General features: G+C 39.2%; 1 protein-coding gene and 1 long non-coding RNA gene across 10 annotated transcripts in view; one reads left to right on the top strand and one right to left on the bottom strand.

The window, feature by feature from the left end:
- Positions 1-1,540: 1,540 nt before the first annotated feature.
- LOC122136579 lies at positions 1,541-4,423 on the bottom strand. Its single transcript, XR_006154249.1, has 2 exons — positions 4,255-4,423; positions 1,541-1,710 (listed from the first exon to the last, which is right to left on the bottom strand). It is a non-coding gene; the product is annotated as an uncharacterized LOC122136579 (long non-coding RNA).
- The window catches only part of LOC109049420 (nucleosome-remodeling factor subunit BPTF-like), a 36,945-nt gene continuing 21,744 nt past the window's right edge, over positions 2,718-17,918 (top strand). For 4 of the 9 annotated variants that reach the window (XR_006154247.1, XR_006154246.1, XR_006154248.1 and 1 more), the window contains exons 1-9: positions 2,719-3,656; positions 5,589-6,414; positions 8,870-9,090; positions 10,741-10,950; positions 12,103-12,282; positions 15,025-15,210; positions 15,617-15,765; positions 17,300-17,631; positions 17,739-17,870. Coding sequence is in view for 1 of the 9 variants with exons in the window: in XM_042720632.1 (XP_042576566.1) it covers positions 3,176-3,656; positions 5,589-6,414; positions 8,870-9,090; positions 10,741-10,950; positions 12,103-12,282; positions 15,025-15,210; positions 15,617-15,765; positions 17,300-17,631; positions 17,739-17,870 (2,717 nt within the window). In the remaining 8 variants the exon portion in view is untranslated. Of the gene's footprint in view, positions 3,657-5,588; positions 6,415-8,869; positions 9,091-10,740; positions 10,951-12,102; positions 12,283-15,024; positions 15,211-15,616; positions 15,766-17,299; positions 17,632-17,738; positions 17,871-17,918 lie in introns of all 9 variants that reach the window. The other 5 variants (XR_006154241.1, XR_006154242.1, XR_006154244.1 and 2 more) reach the window with 3 other exon arrangements.

Genomic DNA, 17,918 nt, shown 5'->3' on the forward strand with positions numbered 1-17,918 from the left:
GCTTTGCTTCATAGGAATAAATTATATTTTAAAGTATATTAAAATAGAAAACTTTTATTTTAAATTGCAATAATATTTCACAATATTATTTTGTGAAATAATATTCATATTTTTATCAAATAGATACAGCCTTGATGAGCATAAGAAACTTATTTAATAAACATTATTGATCCCAAACTTTTGAATGGCAGGCAGTGTATTATACTATATATATATATATATATATATTATATATATATATATAATATATATATATATATTATATCATATACAGTTTTCTCAGGTAATCTAAAATGTACATCATTTAGTCACGGGTCTAATACAAAATACAAATAGCACATTAAAGTTAAAAAGTTACACACTTTTTTTTGTGCGCGCTGTACATGTCTGGTATAAAGAATGTTTTTGCACAGGTGGCCGAAATGTCCGCCCATTAGAGAAAAGTTTTGCTCAGCAAGAAAAAAAATTAGAGGGAACATTGTATAGGCCTAGACAAGAAGATGCTATGAAAGTCTGATGCTCTGACTAACATATTCCACAGAAGAAAGAAAGAAATGCAGGCTTGGAATGAGTGAATAATGACTATTTGGACTGATATAAATTCAGATATAAACATTGAAACCCAAAATAAGAACTATGACCCATGATCTTAAGATTGCGATCCACGGATTTAACGCAGTAAAATGGTACGAAGGCGCCACCTGTTGGCAATTTAATTTTTTTTCTAACAGCTACAAAAAGTCAAATGTTGTTCTTAAAAGCGCAGTTACACTGTGCAAGCCAGCAGTGAGTAATTTTAAGGATCTTATTACAGCTAAAAAAAAACTGATATATTTTATATTTTAAAGTATTTATAACATAACGTAGCCTACATTTTCTAATAAAATTAAATATGATATTTATGAATGAGATTCATTTTTATGTGTGTTTAATAGACGTGTTTTGGACCAATCTGTGACGTTTAATATAGTGAAGGTGTATTAATGAAAAAACGAATAAATCTCGTAGTCGGCAGGATTCGAACCTGCGCGGGGAGACCCCAATGGATTTCTAGTCCATCGCCTTAACCACTCGTCCGTTTGATGTAAGGTAGCACACCTTGTGGGAGATTTTTGTATGAATACTAACGCGATATGATTGATTTCGCTGTAGTGCGTTTCATTACCATTGTTTCGGAGGAATCGTTACTTCGCACGAGACACTCAGGAAGAACACACAGAAGCTCGAGCGCGGCGCGGCGTGCTTGTTACGTCATAACCGGCTTTAAGACCGAGAACGACTGTAGCTCAGGTTCATGTTAGCTTCAGATCTACACACAGAAGCTTCACACATCATGTAGTTGATTTTACTATGTATTTTTAACCACCAGAGGTCAGTGTCACTCCAGTAATGGATCAGCACTCACTGTTGTGAACATCTTCAACTCTGTGCAGCGCCTCTTTGTATGTGTAGTGCTTCTTCTTCAAGGCCTGTGTTAGTTTGTTTGGTTCTGTATGTTTTTCCCCTGTGTTTTGATCTTGATATTTTGGCATTCTGACACAGCCTCTGCATTGCAAAATTCTGCCACTTTCTTGATCACTTCTATATAAACAAGCCGGTGGCTGGGCTATGCACATGGTTCGGTACTGTAGATGCTAAAAATGGTGCTTTCTGAAGAGTGAATGACTGTGTGAGGTTTCCCAGGCCTTTGTGACAGGCAAGATGATAACTCTGAAAGAGGAAAGAGCATAAAAATCACGGTCAGTGGAACTGAAGTGTCGATGAGTCACAATGTTGTTTGTTTACAGTAAACAACAACAAAAATCTGATAAAAGTATTTTTATTATACTGTTTGATATGACTTCTGAGACCACCAAAAACACTGACGGCTGACATTCTTGAAGAAAAGAAAACTGTGTTGGCATAATCTTGCATTACTTTTTAAATAAAAGCACAAGTGAAAGCAATTTTTATCAAATATGTTATCACTATCTGGAAAATCAAATTAAGTTTTGCAGCTGACGTGCAGGAAGCAATTCTGTTTCCATTTAACAAGAAAAACACAAAACTGTCAAGTGTTTTACAAACAAACAACACACACACACTTTATCATTGCTTTTCAAAACCTGAAAATATGTTTAAAACTTTTATTTTTGAAAAGTGCAGCATACAAGAAATGTTGTCTTCAAGGTACAAGCAACATTTTTTGAGTAGGCTACATTTTACTGAAAAAAAAAGCTTTTTTTAAACATGAAACCAACATGAACACACACACACACACACATATTTTACTGAAAAAAAAAGCTTTTTTTAAACCACACACACTAGAGAGAGAGAGAGAGAGAGAGAGAGACAGAGAGAGAGAGAGAGAGAGAGAGAGAGAGAGAGGGCATTTGTTTTAACTAAATGTTTATCTTAACCTTGTCTTTGATCAGTTTAAGTGGCAGATATTATGTAAAATTCAGCATGGAAAATCAAATATGATTATTGTTGATCATGTAATTATATTCACATAGAAATAAGCAGAAAGAAATAAAGAAAGTAAGAAAAATGAAAGAAGAGGTCACAATAGGCTATAAGCTACTTTCTTCATGCGCGCACATAAACAAGTGCGTCATTTATGGAAAATACATGTTCTGTCATACCAATAAAAAAAATAAAATAAAAACTCCATGCTTGTTTTTATTCGCTGTGCGACTAAAGTCTATCGGTTTCTGTCCAGCCTCCATCTCAGTGAAGTTAACGCGCGCAGAGGAAAATGGAGAACAGATGACAAGAGCCGCTGCTCCGAAACAAGACTAACCCGAGCCGGCTACACGCAGAAGCGCATTTTCGGGCGCCCAGGAGCCCGAAGACAGTAGCAGGCGCTCAGGAAGCGGGTTAACAAACGCGCAACGCAACAAAGATCGCGCTGAGCGGCGAGTCGGAGCGCGGGTCACGTGACTCCCGCACAGGCCTGCAGTGTGTTGTCGGCGGACAGAGAGGAGGAAAGAACATGGCGGCTGCGAGCGAGCTCGAGCGGCGCGCCGGCCCTTCGTCTTGAGCTTTCTCGCGTTAACCGAGACCGGGGCTCCGCGGGACTAGTGCATCCTCACCCGCGCGGGATCAACTTTGCGGTGGTGCCCGAAATTCCGGGTTCGGTGCGTGTAAAGTGCAGGCAAAACGCGAAACTGAGGAGAATAGGTTTTTATCCATAATGAGGGGGAGACGAGGCAGGCCGCCCAAAGCCCAGCTAACGCAGGAGCCCACAGCGGGGCCGGTGCGCGGCCTGAGACCCCGCCGCGGCTTGAGGGCGAAGACAAAGGGGGCCTCCGATGATGATTATGTTACCCCTAAACGGGGGACCCATCATCACTCAACACGAGGCCGGAGGAAAGCGCGATCCGCGGCGTCGAGGGGTAGAGGAAGAGGCAGGGGGACGGCCAGAGGCAGGGGGCGGCGAAGCACCGCGAGCGGGGTGGTTTACGACGACCACGAGAGCGACGATGAGGAGGATGAAGACGCGGTCAGCTTGAAATCAGACGAGGAAGAGTTCATGGAGGAGCCTCTGACGGACGAAGAGGAGGAGGAAGAAGAGGAAGAGGCCAACGGCGAGTCCGACTACCTGGAGGAGCTGGACGATCTGGAGGAAGACGATGCCAGCTTCTGCACGGAGAGCAGCCACGGCAGCAACGCAGGTACGGGACGCCTCGCGACCGATCCACCCGTGAATCACGCGGAGTGACGATCGCTCTTTTGTTGCGCTAAACGCTCAAAATGGATCCCGGTGCTCGTGTGTGCGGGCAGAGGCCGCGGGGTGAGCGCTTAGCCCGAGCGCGGTACTCGCTCGTTGTCATCAAATTGCAACTGCGGCGTGTTTTTAGCATAATAAGAGCTTCTTAATTAAGCTCTGAACCTACAAGTCGCGTCTTCTCATTGAACGAAACTAAAGCCGTTTTGAAAATCAACAAAAAGTTCGGTTACCGTTCAACTGTGTATTTGCTAACGTTGATCTGTTTCAGCGAACTAAACCCAGACACACTCTGGATTGTGTTTTAAATATAAACATCACTAAATCATGCGTTTTTGTCGTATGGTTGCACTTTAATTTAGGTTAGACTGGAAAGGGAACACTTTTAAGTCTCACACACGAGCGCAGCAGAAGTTAGTTAGTTAGCGCATCATCTTGCTAATTGATTTCGAGCTGATGAGATTGTTAATTTATTAATAAAATGGTCTGCATATCTCGTAAACTTCCATTAAAGCTCCTTCAGATCTTATATTGTTGTGTCTTACTTGCTGTCAGCCTCATTTGCATGAGCGTGTGTCAGTCTGGCTGGTGTTTTGGAGCCGGAGCTGGAGTGCGGCTAATGACAGGGCAGCACGCGGCCGCTTGTTTTGAAATCCAGCGCCAGCGCCGTCGCACCTGACGCGGGAGGACGCTGGATTTCGTCCCGCCACTCTGTCGTGCTCGCACGTGACGTCATAGTGCCACTTGTGATGTAGCCTTTTGGTGCTGTCATGATTAATTATCCGCCCTGTGGGAGATAATTAGGGCTGAGATGTGTTTTTTTTTTTTTTTTGAGCGACAGTTGCACTGTTTTCTATTGTAATGTATTTAAAACTGCCATTTATTCCTTTGATGTCAAAGTTGAGTTTTCAGCATCATTACTCCAGGCTTCAAAATCACATGATCCTTCAGAAATCATTCTAATGTGCTGGTTTGCTGCTTATAAAACATTTATTACTATCAGCATTGAAAACGGATTAAACTAATTGAAAAATATGAATGCTTTCAACATTAATTATAGGAAGAAACGATTTCTTGCACGCCGGTTGAGAATATTTTTTTTGAGGAAACTGACACTTTTTTTTCAGGATTCTTTGATAAAGTTCAAAAGAACAGCATTTATTTAAAATATAAATATTTTTAAAATTTTTTGATGTATTGTTATTGTTTTTGATATATTTTTTGTTAGATTTATTGTTACAATGTAATTTAATCATTTCTTTACCAAAAAAACCCCAAACAAACCCCAGAATTTTAAATCGTGTGCATATTACAATTTTTATTTCCTTCATTTAAACATACATTTAAATTTTTTTTTAACCATTTACAGGTTCGAGTGTGTTGTTGCTTTCATTGTTTTATAAAAAAAAAAAATCTCAGGCTGATATCCTGGACATGTTCATTAGATACTCGATTCATTCGATTCTGTTTAAAGCCGTTCTGTGCAGACAAATGTAATGCAACAATCTTCTTTTTCCTTTGGGGATCACAAATATTAGCTGTTGTTTTAATACCGCATACACGACCACTGAACGTTATGTTCCTCGTTGTCTTATCTCTTAATTGCTAAGTTTTTAAGCAGATGCCTAATCATTCATGTCTAACTGCACACACAGGTTGTCTGAATCAACAATGTGTTTTTTTCTCAAACTGAACATCTTATGCATGCATTATTTTAATCATTGTTAAATCTGTAATCAAATCTTTATATAAACAGACACACCATAACAACATTAGAGTCATTAGTAAAATTGCAATTTGCATTGAGACTTCCGTGAAAATGTAACTTTGACTTTCTTCCAGCCAATCAAAAAACAGATTCTGATTCTTTCTGTTTCAGTAGGTCGTAAAAGACCAAGACCGAGGCGACCGCCTTCTCCTATTCTGGAGCAGAAGGAGATTCCTCCTCTGCAGCTGCCCACTTCCTCCGAGGACCTTCTCATTCCCAACGAGCAGCTACTCAACGCTTCGGCTATTTACGAGGTGCTTCGCAGTTTCAGCACTGTCCTGCGTCTCTCTCCGTTCCGCTTCGAGGACTTCTGCGCCGCTCTGGTCGGACAGGAGCAATGCACGCTGATGGCGGAGACGCACATCTGCCTGCTCAAGGCCATCTTAAGGGAGGAGGACACCTCCAACACCACTTTTGGTCCGGCGGACCTCAAGGACAGTGTCAACTCCACGCTCTACTTCATCGACGGCATGACCTGGCCCGAAGTGGTGCGTGCATACTGCGAAAGCGACCCAGAGTACCACCACGTGCTCCCTGACCTGGAGGGTGAAGACTATCCGTTTAGCCCGCTGGAGAGCAAAGTCAAGGTCTTGCAGTTCCTGGTGGACCAGTTCCTCACCACCAACCTGGCCCGCGAGGAGCTCATGTCCGAGGGCGTCATCCAGTACGACGACCACTGCCGGGTTTGTCACCGGCTCGGCGACCTGCTGTGCTGCGAGACCTGCTCGGCCGTGTATCACCTGGAGTGCGTCAAGCCTCCTCTGGAGGAGGTGCCCGAGGACGAGTGGCAGTGTGAGATCTGTGTGGCACACAAAGTGTCCGGCGTGACAGACTGTCTGACCGAGTTCCAGAAGAGCCGGCCGTACATCCGGCAGGAGCCCATTGGTTACGACCGGCATCAAAGAAAATACTGGTTTCTCAACAGGAGGATTATTATGTGAGTATTCGCAATGTAAACAACTGAAGAAAGGTGTCATGTTTGCCATTTCTAATGCCATTAACCTTTTTACCGTCAGATTTATTTGTATTGCAGCTTTACAGAAGATCATATGTTTGTAATATCTTCATGCCTTATAGTCGCATCTGGCAGATTAGATCTGGATGAGAATGTGTGACCCTGGAGCACAAAAGATTTGTAGCAATAGCCAACAATACATTGTATGGGTCAAAATTATCAATTTTTCTTTTATGCCAGAAATCATTAGGATATTTAGTAAAGATCATGTTTCGTGAAGATATTTTGTAAATTTCCTACCATAAATATGTCAAAACTTCAGTAATATGTATTGCGAAGGACTTCATTTGGACAACTTAAAAGGCGATTTTATTATTATTTTAATTTTTTTTGCACCCTCAGGTTCCAGATTTTCTAAAAGTTGCATCTCGGCTAAATATTGTCCTATCATAACAATACCATACATCAATGGAAACCTTGTTTATTCAGCTTTCAGATTGCAAATTACATTTATATTACATTTATATAATTTTGTCATGATATAAACAATCAAGCAGTTGAGATTTGCTATCTTGTATATATCGCCCTATATGACTTAACTGAATGAGTGTGAATAAAATGGGATTTTCTTGTATGTTAAACGTTAAATAAAGAGTTTGGCGATCATATAGTTTACTTTTTGTGGCGATACAAGCAATCAAGCAGCTGAAATGAACTCGCTCTACGCAAGTATATTGTTAGAATGTGGATAAAGTTGGCGATATGTATTTATCCGACTTTATATAAAGAGCTGGGTGATAAATATAGTTGCATTTTGTGACGAAATAAGAAAAAATCAGGAAGATTTGCTATATAGTGTAAATTGAGTTTACTGTATTCATGCAAGTAAAGTTGACGATAATATTCCTGAATAGTCTCATTTAAGCAGTTTCAGTATAGACATAGAGCACATAACATGATATTTTCTAAAGGTGTGGTCCTGTCGTTCACGTGCTGACATCTTTGTGAAAGTTTTTTTTTGTAAGTAAATATTTTGAAGTATCACATCAGAAAGGAGTGATAGAAACATTAAATTTCAAGAATTTGCAAAAAAGTTTTTATGCTTGTCTGAGGTGGTTTTAATGCAAATAATGGGAGATAGAAACACATTTGCAGAATAAATTCTGACGTAGAAAACATTAAGGCTATGTTCACACTTGCCGTCTTTTTTGAAGCTGCCAGCATCTGTTTTACATTATAATCCTATGGAGGAAACTGTGTTTTCCAAAAAGTCCTGAGCGCTTTTTTAAATGCCATCACCGGCGTCTTTTGAAAAAAGTTAAACTTTTCTGAAAAAAAACGTCAAGCGCCTTTTTGACAGCTGACCAATGACAACAAGAAAAAGTGGAGAAGATGCCAGTAGATAGACTTATCATACGAGCTTCCTTTCCTGTATAATGTTGTGCGCCCACAAACGTCTTTGTGAACCGAATTTCTCCTCCCCGTTAACTTCAAACAGCCAATGCAAGAGCCGGCTTAAATCTTTCTCGACATTTCTGCACCACACAGCAACTGGCTACTGTTGCAGCTGTTTTTATAGCAACAAAAGACACCCTCGGCTGCTATTTGTAATCAAAACACTATACTAAAAAGGCGCCCATGTCAACTTTTTCTGTTCAAAAAAGACGGCAAGTGTGAACATAGCCTAAAGGTGCACTAAGCGATTTTTCCCATAGGATGTTGATGTTTGAATGCACCAAAACAAACACGCCCATAGCCCAACAGTATCTCGCCCCTATTTTGAAATCGCCGCCCCACACGTACGTACACAACCATGCCTGCGATGATCGCGGAAACCAGTGAAGGTGACACACAAGCATATTCAAACAAAAGCCAACACGGATAAGTTTTATTTATTTTTATTTAATTCATTATTTGACAGGGACAATAGACAGTCAGAAAACTGCCCCAGAATTAGCTACAGAGCTAAATTTCATCTACTGTCCCTGGGTTGTGTAAAAATCAACGTTACTCGCCTATAAAAAAAAACATTGCAACCTCAGCATCCGATTCGAGTCCTTCCCGCTCCTTGAGTTCTCTCCAGCGCTGGAAAGCTGCTTCGATATTTGCTTTATTTACTGTTGTTTACTAATTTTGGCTAGGCTATATTAGTTTGTCTGTGAACTTTGAAAAGATTAGCTTTTGGATAGAAACCCAGCTACTGATATTTAAAATGCATGATCGGAAAAGTAGTTTCAGTCAGTGATTTGGTCCTCCAACCTATTCCAGGGAAAGCCCAAATAAAAGGGTTTTTGTTGTTGTTGCTGTTTGTGGTTGTCAAAATTTGAATACATCACTTACTTTTCAAACTAGGCTTTCTGAATATAAAAATACAGTTTAAAGTCCGTTAAGTACCTGTATTGAATGTACGTAACATGTCTGTTTTGATCTGTTTCAGAGAGGAAGATGGTGAGGGTGAAAACAAGCAGACCTGGTACTACAGCACTAAAGTCCAGCTGGCCGAGATGTTGGAGGATCTGGACAAAGACTACTGGGAGAATGACCTCTGCTCTGTGCTGGAGGAGATGAGAGAGGAGGTTCACTCTCACATGGACATCACCGAGGAGCTCACTAACAAGGCCCGGGGGAATAACAAAGCATACCTCACCGTTGCCAATGGTAAGAAAGTGCTCAAACCATATAGCTCACTTTTTATTGCCATCTTGGAAATGCACGTTCCAAAATGGTATAAAAATTGCATGCACATTCAACTTGACAGTCTAAGTGTTGTTTGTTTGTTTTTGTAATTTTTCATACTTTTTTTTTTTTGTTTTCAAATACTAACTTTAGATTTATTTTTGCAGGATTTACTCACAATAAAATGCATTAAAGGTTTTTTTTTTTTTTATTTGTCTTAGGTTTTTCCAAAACTGTTTGCAAGCATGAAATCAAGTTTATTGCTTCTAATTTTATTTATTAATAAATACATGCTGCTATCCTGTACTTGTTTATTACTGGTTTAAATCACGGTGTGCAGGCCCCTTTATTTTGAGGATCATGAATATTAGCTGCTGTTTTAATGAGACCAGTGATGACCACTGAACGTTATGTTCCTCATTGTCTCATTTCTGAGTTGCTACGTTTTAAAGTAGATGTCTGAACTTTCCTAACGTCTGACTAACTGAAGAACATATTTATGGACACACAGGTTGTCTGAATCAAGTTTTTTTGTTGTTTGTTTTTTGCGGAAACTGATCATTTTAGCAACCCACACTCATTTTCCCCCTTTTTTTAAATAGTACACGACACTGCTGACTCTGCTGGTCTCTTGTCTGCTCTGTGAAAGAGGGACTGTTTCATTTCTTTAAGTTAAGACTTCAGCGTTCCTGCATGGAAATGACAGCAGTTATTTTTCAAACGTATGCGGGCATTTATATTTATTAAAAGTATTTAAGACAATCCTAAGCTGTTATATGTAATGACAGCTTAGGCTATTAACACTAAGGCCCAACGTTAATAAATACACTCAAATAATTCTCAGTGAAGGTATTTGAATTAAAATGACGTGTAATTAAATTAAGCCTTTCAATAAACATAATTTATTTCAGTTGACAAATCCATTTAGTAACCTGCTCTGTGAAGTATTTTTATTACATCCTAATTTAATTTTAGTATTAAAATATTACTAGATGATTTTTATACATCCAGTTAGGTAAATGAAAAGTATTTAAGTAGTCCCATTGCAAATAAGGACTTTGATTTCACAGATTTAACATGCAGTGAAGTTGCGTCAAAAAGAAAATGTAAAGAATTGTTGTATTACCTTATTTTAGTTAACTGTGTTAAGATGCAAACCACATTGCAAAACTCTATCCATAGTATACAGTGACTATATCTGACTCAATATTAGTTAATGTGATGGAATGTAAATGTAATGTAGATCACTGTAAGGTGTCTTTCCGCTCCACTATTTTTAGCAGTGCAAAAGCAGCTCCACCTGCACTAGAGTGAGATTCATCTTGTAGAGGTATTTATCAAAAGCTGCAGATGTTTTATGCATTCGTTTTGCTTCCTGCATGCAAACTTTGATTCATGTGGTATTTTGAAATGCTAACTCTTTATTTTTAAAACTACATAACTTGTATAAGAAACTGCATTTCAGTGAGTAAAGGGGTAGTTCACCCAAAAATGAAAATGTTGTCATCATTTACTCTTCGAGTTATTTTAAACCTGTATGAGTTTCAGGAATGTTTTGTTTGGAGAAACATGTTGGACAGCTGTTGCGCTGTTTCAGTATCTTGAGAGTATTCTTCTGTCCATTTCCTCCAGATGTGATCCTGGACCGTCTGAAGACCAAGCAGGAAGCGGAGCTTGAGGAGGTGAAGCGACGGGCGGCAGAGGAGGCCGAGAGGGCCAGACTGGAATCAAAAACTGTGGCTGGTGAACCGGCTGCGGACGATCAGATGAACTCGAACGGATCATGTCCACAACAAGACTCCAGTAACGGAAATGCAACGAATGAGCAAACTTCTGCAGATGGTGAGAGAGATTCCTGTCACTCTAGTAATTTCACAATTTTTGACTGGTTTGTGTTGATCATACATCATCTTCAGTATATTTCTGAAATGTTGAAATGACATATTAAGCATATGTTTTAATGAAGTTTATAATTTCTACAGGATGTAAATCACAGAAAATTAAAATAGTTTTTCTGGCTTGAAAAAGTCATGGGAATTTCTATAATTAATTAGCATTTTTGTAGTTTTACTTTGTTCTATATGACCCTTGTGTAGAGCTTTTTTTTAATTTGCTTGCAAGCCGTAGTGATGTCATTTTGTGAATGAATTGTTCAAGCTCATTGGTCTGAAGCAATTTTTGAAAATACTTACATCACCACCCATTCAAAGGTCAGGTTTCAGTGTGGTCAGTTTTTTTTTTTTTTTTTAAATAATTAATTTTTTTCTTTTGTTAGGATGGGTTGAATTGATTTGATGTGAAGTGACAAAATGAAATGTATTATAGAAGATTTGTTTCGAATGAATGCTGTTCTTTTGAATTTTCTATTATATGTTTATGTTTATATTAATATTATTTATTTTTGTTCGTGTCAATATTATTAAGCAGAACTGTTTTTTTCAACTGTGAATATTATGGGATGTTTCTTGAGAAAATCAGCATATTAGAATGATTTCTGAAGATCATGTGACACTGAAGACTGGAGTAAAGATGTTGAAAATTCAGCTTTGCATCAGAGGAATAAATTACATTTTAAAATGTATTTGTTCTGAAAACCATCATTTTAATTTGTAAAAATATTCCACAATATTACAGTTTTTAGTGTATTTTTAATCAAATAAATGCAGCCGTAGTAAGCATAAGAGACTTCTTTGAAAAACATGAAAAATCTTACCAACCCCGTACTTTTGAATAGTAGTGTATTTCAGCTTTTTATATGCAAATGCGATGCTTAGAAATCAGTGCAATGCTTTCCAGACCATACACTCTTTCACAGACGTTTTCACAGTTTTTCTTCTGTGTCATTATTTGAAGACTTGTAGCGTGTGGTAATCTTGACTCTTCTCGAACGCAGCTACAATCCTCATAATTTGCATTTGAAACTAGAGCCAAATCATTGCATCTCTCATCTGTTAGTGTTTAAACACTAAAAAGATTTGTCCTTTGATATTTCAGCCTCAGTCTCAGCTGTCCCGACTGCTGAGGTGGGCAGCACTAATGTTCCTGAGCTCGCTGCACCCAACTCAGGCATACAGACCAAATCTGACTCCCAGGATCCCACGGGAAATGCCGTGACATCGTCTTCCAGTGGTGAGGAGAAAGGGGAAGGGACTGAAGGGATGAAAGAGTTGGCAGGTACAGCAACCGCATTTCTCATTTATTTTTAGAAAGGGGAAGGGACTGAAGGGATGAAAGAGTTGGCAGGTACAGCAACCGCATTTCTCACCTTAAAAAGACTTTAAAAAGTCTTGAATTTTGATGTCTGGGCTTAAAAATTGTGCTGTATGTAACTTTTCAAGTATTGTAATTTTCCTCAAAAGTTTCATTTGTCAACCTGATTATTTTGATTAAATGACGTGTATAAATAAAGAGTGGCCCTCCTGAGAACGCACTAGCAGCCCCGGGTCACAGTACAAAATACTAGGGTGTGTAGTATATACACCGTGAGACCGGCGGTTATAGTTGAACACCGTCATTAGAACTCTCTATTGCCCAAACCGTGTCATTAAAATATTTTTTTACAAACATTTTTTTTATCAAAAATTATTTTCATTTTTTAGATAGGATCATAAGATGCGCAATATACGGGAGACAGGTTTTTACCACTTAATGAAGTTTTGTAAATCGTCAGACATGATATTTACCACTTCATTAATTTTGCTTTGTAGAAAACCCTTCTTAAAAACAAATTTCGTTTTGTAGGTTTTATCTTAATTTTTAATAAATGTTTCATCAACCAATTGCATGTATTTTTTAAATAAATAAAAAGCAAGTATAGCAGACAATGATAACCGTGACATGGAAGCGCCAGCGCGCCGCGTTCACTTGCACTGCACTGTGAACTAGAGCGCATCTCATCGTAAATGAAACTCAGCGTAGGCCCTATGCCTCATACTCTAGCATTAAATATCTTTGCTGCATCCTTTCCAGAACAGACAATGGCTTTTTTTTTTTTTTTTTTTTTTTTATCAGCAAAGCATTGCATCGTCCGTAGACTGCAAAACAATCAGCGGATGGCGGGCGGGTGCGGCTTTGAAATTTGCTCAAAAAACGTTGGCGCGGATGATGAGTTTTGTGATGTGGTTGCGGATGAAATAATACCCCATCTGCGTATCTCTATCGAGAACAACATTTAACACTACACAAATATTAATTAAATTTTTTTAATTTAGGCGATTAATTTCCCATAGTGACATAGGACTGAGGTGCGGATCCAATAAAAAATTTTCCGGATCCAACGTCGGAGGTGACGGAACATGTTTCGGCTCAAATTAAAACTTCGTGAAGAAAGGTAAAACCGATGGATCTCGTTGCGAAAAAAAAAAAAATGTTACATCGCCTATATGGGCACATTTCGGGTTAAAAAAAACCAGATGGCAACGGAAAAAACAGAAAATCTTGATGAGCCTGTGTGCAGAATAATGTGGAAAAACGGTATTTGTTACAAGTAGCCTACTGTTTTAAAAGGTTTTGTTTACTGTGTGTGATTTATTTAGAACAAACACGTTCATTGCAAAGTTGTTTTTTTTTTTGTTAAGGATTGATCATTTAATGGAAAGCACATTCACTGCTAGTTGTCTTGCTGTTAATTTTAAATAAACGTAGAGCAAGTAGCTAATCAGTGTCTGCTCGTTTATTCAAACTAATACCCCCCCCCCCCCCGACGGTTATGTTATAAACCGTCACATTTGACTCACGTCATAACCGTCATCACCAATTCTGAGACCGGCACACCCCTACAAAATACTGCGAACACGTGATGCCTTCAGTAAATGAAGATCACGCGCTGCAGCACCACAACCATAGACTGCAAAGCAAAACAACACAACACAGACTCAAGCAACAAGCAAAGGAGAAGAAGCGGAAAAATCAAAGAAAATCTCAGCATTCCACAGGAAAGGTTGACTGACGCCGTTATATTTTTAACGTTTTTTTGTTACGTTAGCTAGCTTACCAATTTCTTCTGAGGTTATGGGGAAATGTAAATTTAATGAAGCGTGGCTGGATAAAAACTCTTTAGTCATTGGTTGAAACCAGTGGACAACCTTGATAAAGAGATGCTGCCCTGAGTGAAGAGCTAAGGAGTTGACTGTGTTTCTTAATTTAATTTATTGTTGAGTTCTGATTTTCGATGTTTATTGTTCAGGGGTCTCTCAGTTCCCCATATTCCCAGCATGGAATAAGTAGCTAGCTAATGTTAAAAAACAACATGGTTCGGCAAACTTTCTTGTGGCCTATTGAAATGTTTTTATTTTTCAAACCTGCTTGACTTATCTTTTATTCCCACATTTGAAAAATAAATGAACACAAGTTCAAGGATTTTGTTTTTTCTTTGCTGGTAGGGACGTGAAATAGGCATTTATTTTTTATATAAATGGTCTTAAAAAGGTCTTAAAAAGACTTGAATTTAACTTAAAGAAACCTGTAGGAACCATACTGAAGGGATGAAAGAGTTGGCAGGTACAGCAACCGCATTTCTCATTTATTTTTCAAGTGTTTTCTTGTACTGAAACAAAGACCCTCCTGGCACTAGAGTCCATCCACTCTTCCCAGAATCCTTTGTTTAACAGTGCCGTCTATAGAGCAGCACTGGATCTTTGCCAGTGTCTTGGGTATATCGCGTTTACGGAGAGTGTAGAGCCCGTCTGGATTGTTTTGAATTAGATTTACCAAGGTTTATACTGGTATACTGATACATACTGCAGGGTTAATGCTGTGCTACAATATTATTTTGGCTGAGGTTGGAGTGTAATGTTAGTGTACTGCTTGCTATTTTTTGGTTTCACAGTATGCAGTGAAATATGTGTATTATGCGAGTCTTCTACTCTCAACATGGCCATGTATGTAATTTATCTTCTGTCACTGTTTGTCTTTAAGCTAAGAGCTCAGAGTCTGCTGGTCACGGAGAAGGAGATTCTGTACTAGAGACTGAACCTGCGCAGACGGCAGACGAGAACAGCTGCAGCAGTCATTTCTCCATCTCTGAATGCCTGCGAGGTCCAGAAGAGCCGGACCTGGTGGACCGGTCCTCACAGTCTTCCCTCAACAGCCAAGACGATACAGGTGCCTATGCACACCCATAACAAAGTTTTGCATTTGTTCATTTATAGATTTATGTATTTATATCCACCTTATTTTTCATTGCGGAAGTAAGCCGTTTTCTGTCAATGTGCGAGACTTCCGGTTCATTAGCCGCTGTAGGGAAATAACGAGAAGAATAACAAAGTGCAGTAAACGGTTGAATGTTTTGCACTAAAAACCAGTGTGTTCATAATTAAGATCATACATTAAAATAATATGGTAAGACACACCAGCTTGAAATATCAAGCCGCAAAAGGAGGTGTTTTGTACAGCTAAAAATTGCTGGAAGCGTGTGACACCGGAAGCCAGACACATTAAATTAAAAAAATGGCTGCGGACGCACTTACGGGAAAAATGAGGAGGATATGTTAACCCTTTTAATCTTTAGGTGAGGGTAAAGCTAATGGAGATGGCGCAAAAACAGGATCTTCACGCATGATTACACGACTCCGAAACCCTGATAGCAAGCTAAGCCAACGCAAAGTCATGCAGGACAAAGATGGCAGCTCTCAAGATGGTAGCAGAGCACTTAAAGAGGTGAGACTCTTGTCTTTCTTTAAGGGTTAATTCACCCAATAATTAAAATTCTGTCATTAATTACTCACTTACCTATATGTCGTTCCAAACCCGTCAGACCTTCCTTCATCTTGAAAACACAAATTAAGATATTTTTGATGAAATCTGAGGGCTTTCTGACCCTCCCATAGACAGCAATGCAACTGACAAGTTCAAGACCCGGAAAGATAGTAAAGACATTGTTAAAATAATCCATGTGACATCAGTGGTTCAACCTTAATTTTATGAAGCTACGAGAATACTTTTTTGTGCTCAAACTAAGAAAAACAAATATAACAACTTTATTCAACAATTTCTTCTCTTCTGTGTCAGACTTCAATGCGCGTTCAAGACAGTACCAGTTCTCATATTTTCATAAAATTACGGTTGAACCACTGATGTCACATGGACTATTTTAACAAAGTCCTTACTGCCTCTCCGGGTCTTGAATGTGTCTGCGCGCGTTCAAGACAGTACTAGTTCTCATGCTCTCGGATTTCATCAGAAATATCTTTAATTTGTGTTTCCCGAAGATGAACGAAGTTCTTACAGGTTTGGAATGACATGAGGGTGAGTAATTAATGACAGAATTGTCATTTTTGGGTGAACTATCCCTTTAATGGAAACCAACAATAACTTTTAAAGATGAGGTTATTGATGTTTTGATGGTCATTAGTGGTGTTTATTAAAGGGATATGTCACCCAAAAATAAAAATTTTATGTTTATCTGCTTACCCCCAGGTAGGGCTGCACGATTAATCGCATGCATTTGTCATGCGTGTCTCATCAGTAAAGCCGGTTCCGTGATTAGCGGTAAATGTCTGTCACCTGTTTTCAAACGGGAGCGGCAGTTAATACACAGAGCCGTAGTTCACTGACAAGCTACGCAATATTCTGTTCATAATTGAGATTAATCGCATTCGATTATGAACACGATATTGCGTAGCTTGTCAGTGAACTACGGCTCTGTGTATGAACTCCCGGTGCATTTGAAAACAGGTGACGGATATTTACCGCTAATCACGGAACCAGCTTTACTGATGAGACACGCATGACAAATGCATGCGATTAATCGTGCAGCCCTACCCCCAGGGCATCCAAGATGTAGGTGACTTTGTTTCTTCAGTAGAACACAAACTGAGATATTTAACTCAAACCGTTGCAGTCTGTCAGTCCTATAACATAAGGTCTTGAATGTGTCTGAATGGGTCTTCATAAAACATACACAAACAAAACCAAATTAAACCCTGCGGCTCGTGTTGATACATTGATGTGTAAAGACTGAATAAGCAAAGTCAGCTACATCTTGGATGCCCTGGGGGTAAACAGATAAACATCAAAATTTTATTTTTGGGTGAACTATCCCTTTTAAGGCATGAATTAATATTACTGTTGTTCATATTAATCAATAGGTAACAGAGGTCTTCAGCATAAAAAAGTTACAAAGGTGCTATGAAATATATTACACTTTAAAATTATGCTTGTATTTCTGTAAATCATGTGAATTTTATTTCAGACTCCTCCACTATCATCCTTTGGCTCCTTTAAGAGAGACTCAAACAAGAGCAGTGGCTTTTTCAAACTGGGCCAAGAGGGCAAATTTCGAGTCTACCACAACCAGTACAGCACTAACACACTTGCGCTGAACAAGCACCAACACCGTGAGGACCACGACAAACGCAGACACCTCTCCCACAAGTTCTGCATGACCCCTGCGGGTGAGTTCAAGTGGAACGGATCGCTGTACGGCTCCAAAGCCCTGACTGTGTCCACGCTGAGACTAACCATCATCCAGCTGGAGAACAATGTCCCTGCTCCGTTCTTGCATCCCAACTGGGCGTCTCACAGGTAAAAGTCTCACAAGTGCCAGTAGGACTTGTTTTTATTTGAAATGTGTGGCGCTTTCTGGATGCAGCATTTAACCGTGTCCTCTTATAACCTTTCCATTGCTGTAGGTCAAACTGGATAAAAGCTGTCCAGATGTGCAGCAAAGCGAGAGAGTTTGCTTTAGCGTTGGCCATTCTGGAGTGTGCAATCAAACCAGTGGTCATGCTCCCTATGTGGAAGGATTCTCTGGGTCACACAAGGTCAGTTTAAATAAATATAGATATTAAAACAGCCATCCGCAATCTTTT

This window comes from Cyprinus carpio, chromosome B3, assembly GCF_018340385.1.
Source record: "Cyprinus carpio isolate SPL01 chromosome B3, ASM1834038v1, whole genome shotgun sequence".
Lineage (NCBI taxonomy): Eukaryota > Metazoa > Chordata > Actinopteri > Cypriniformes > Cyprinidae > Cyprinus > Cyprinus carpio.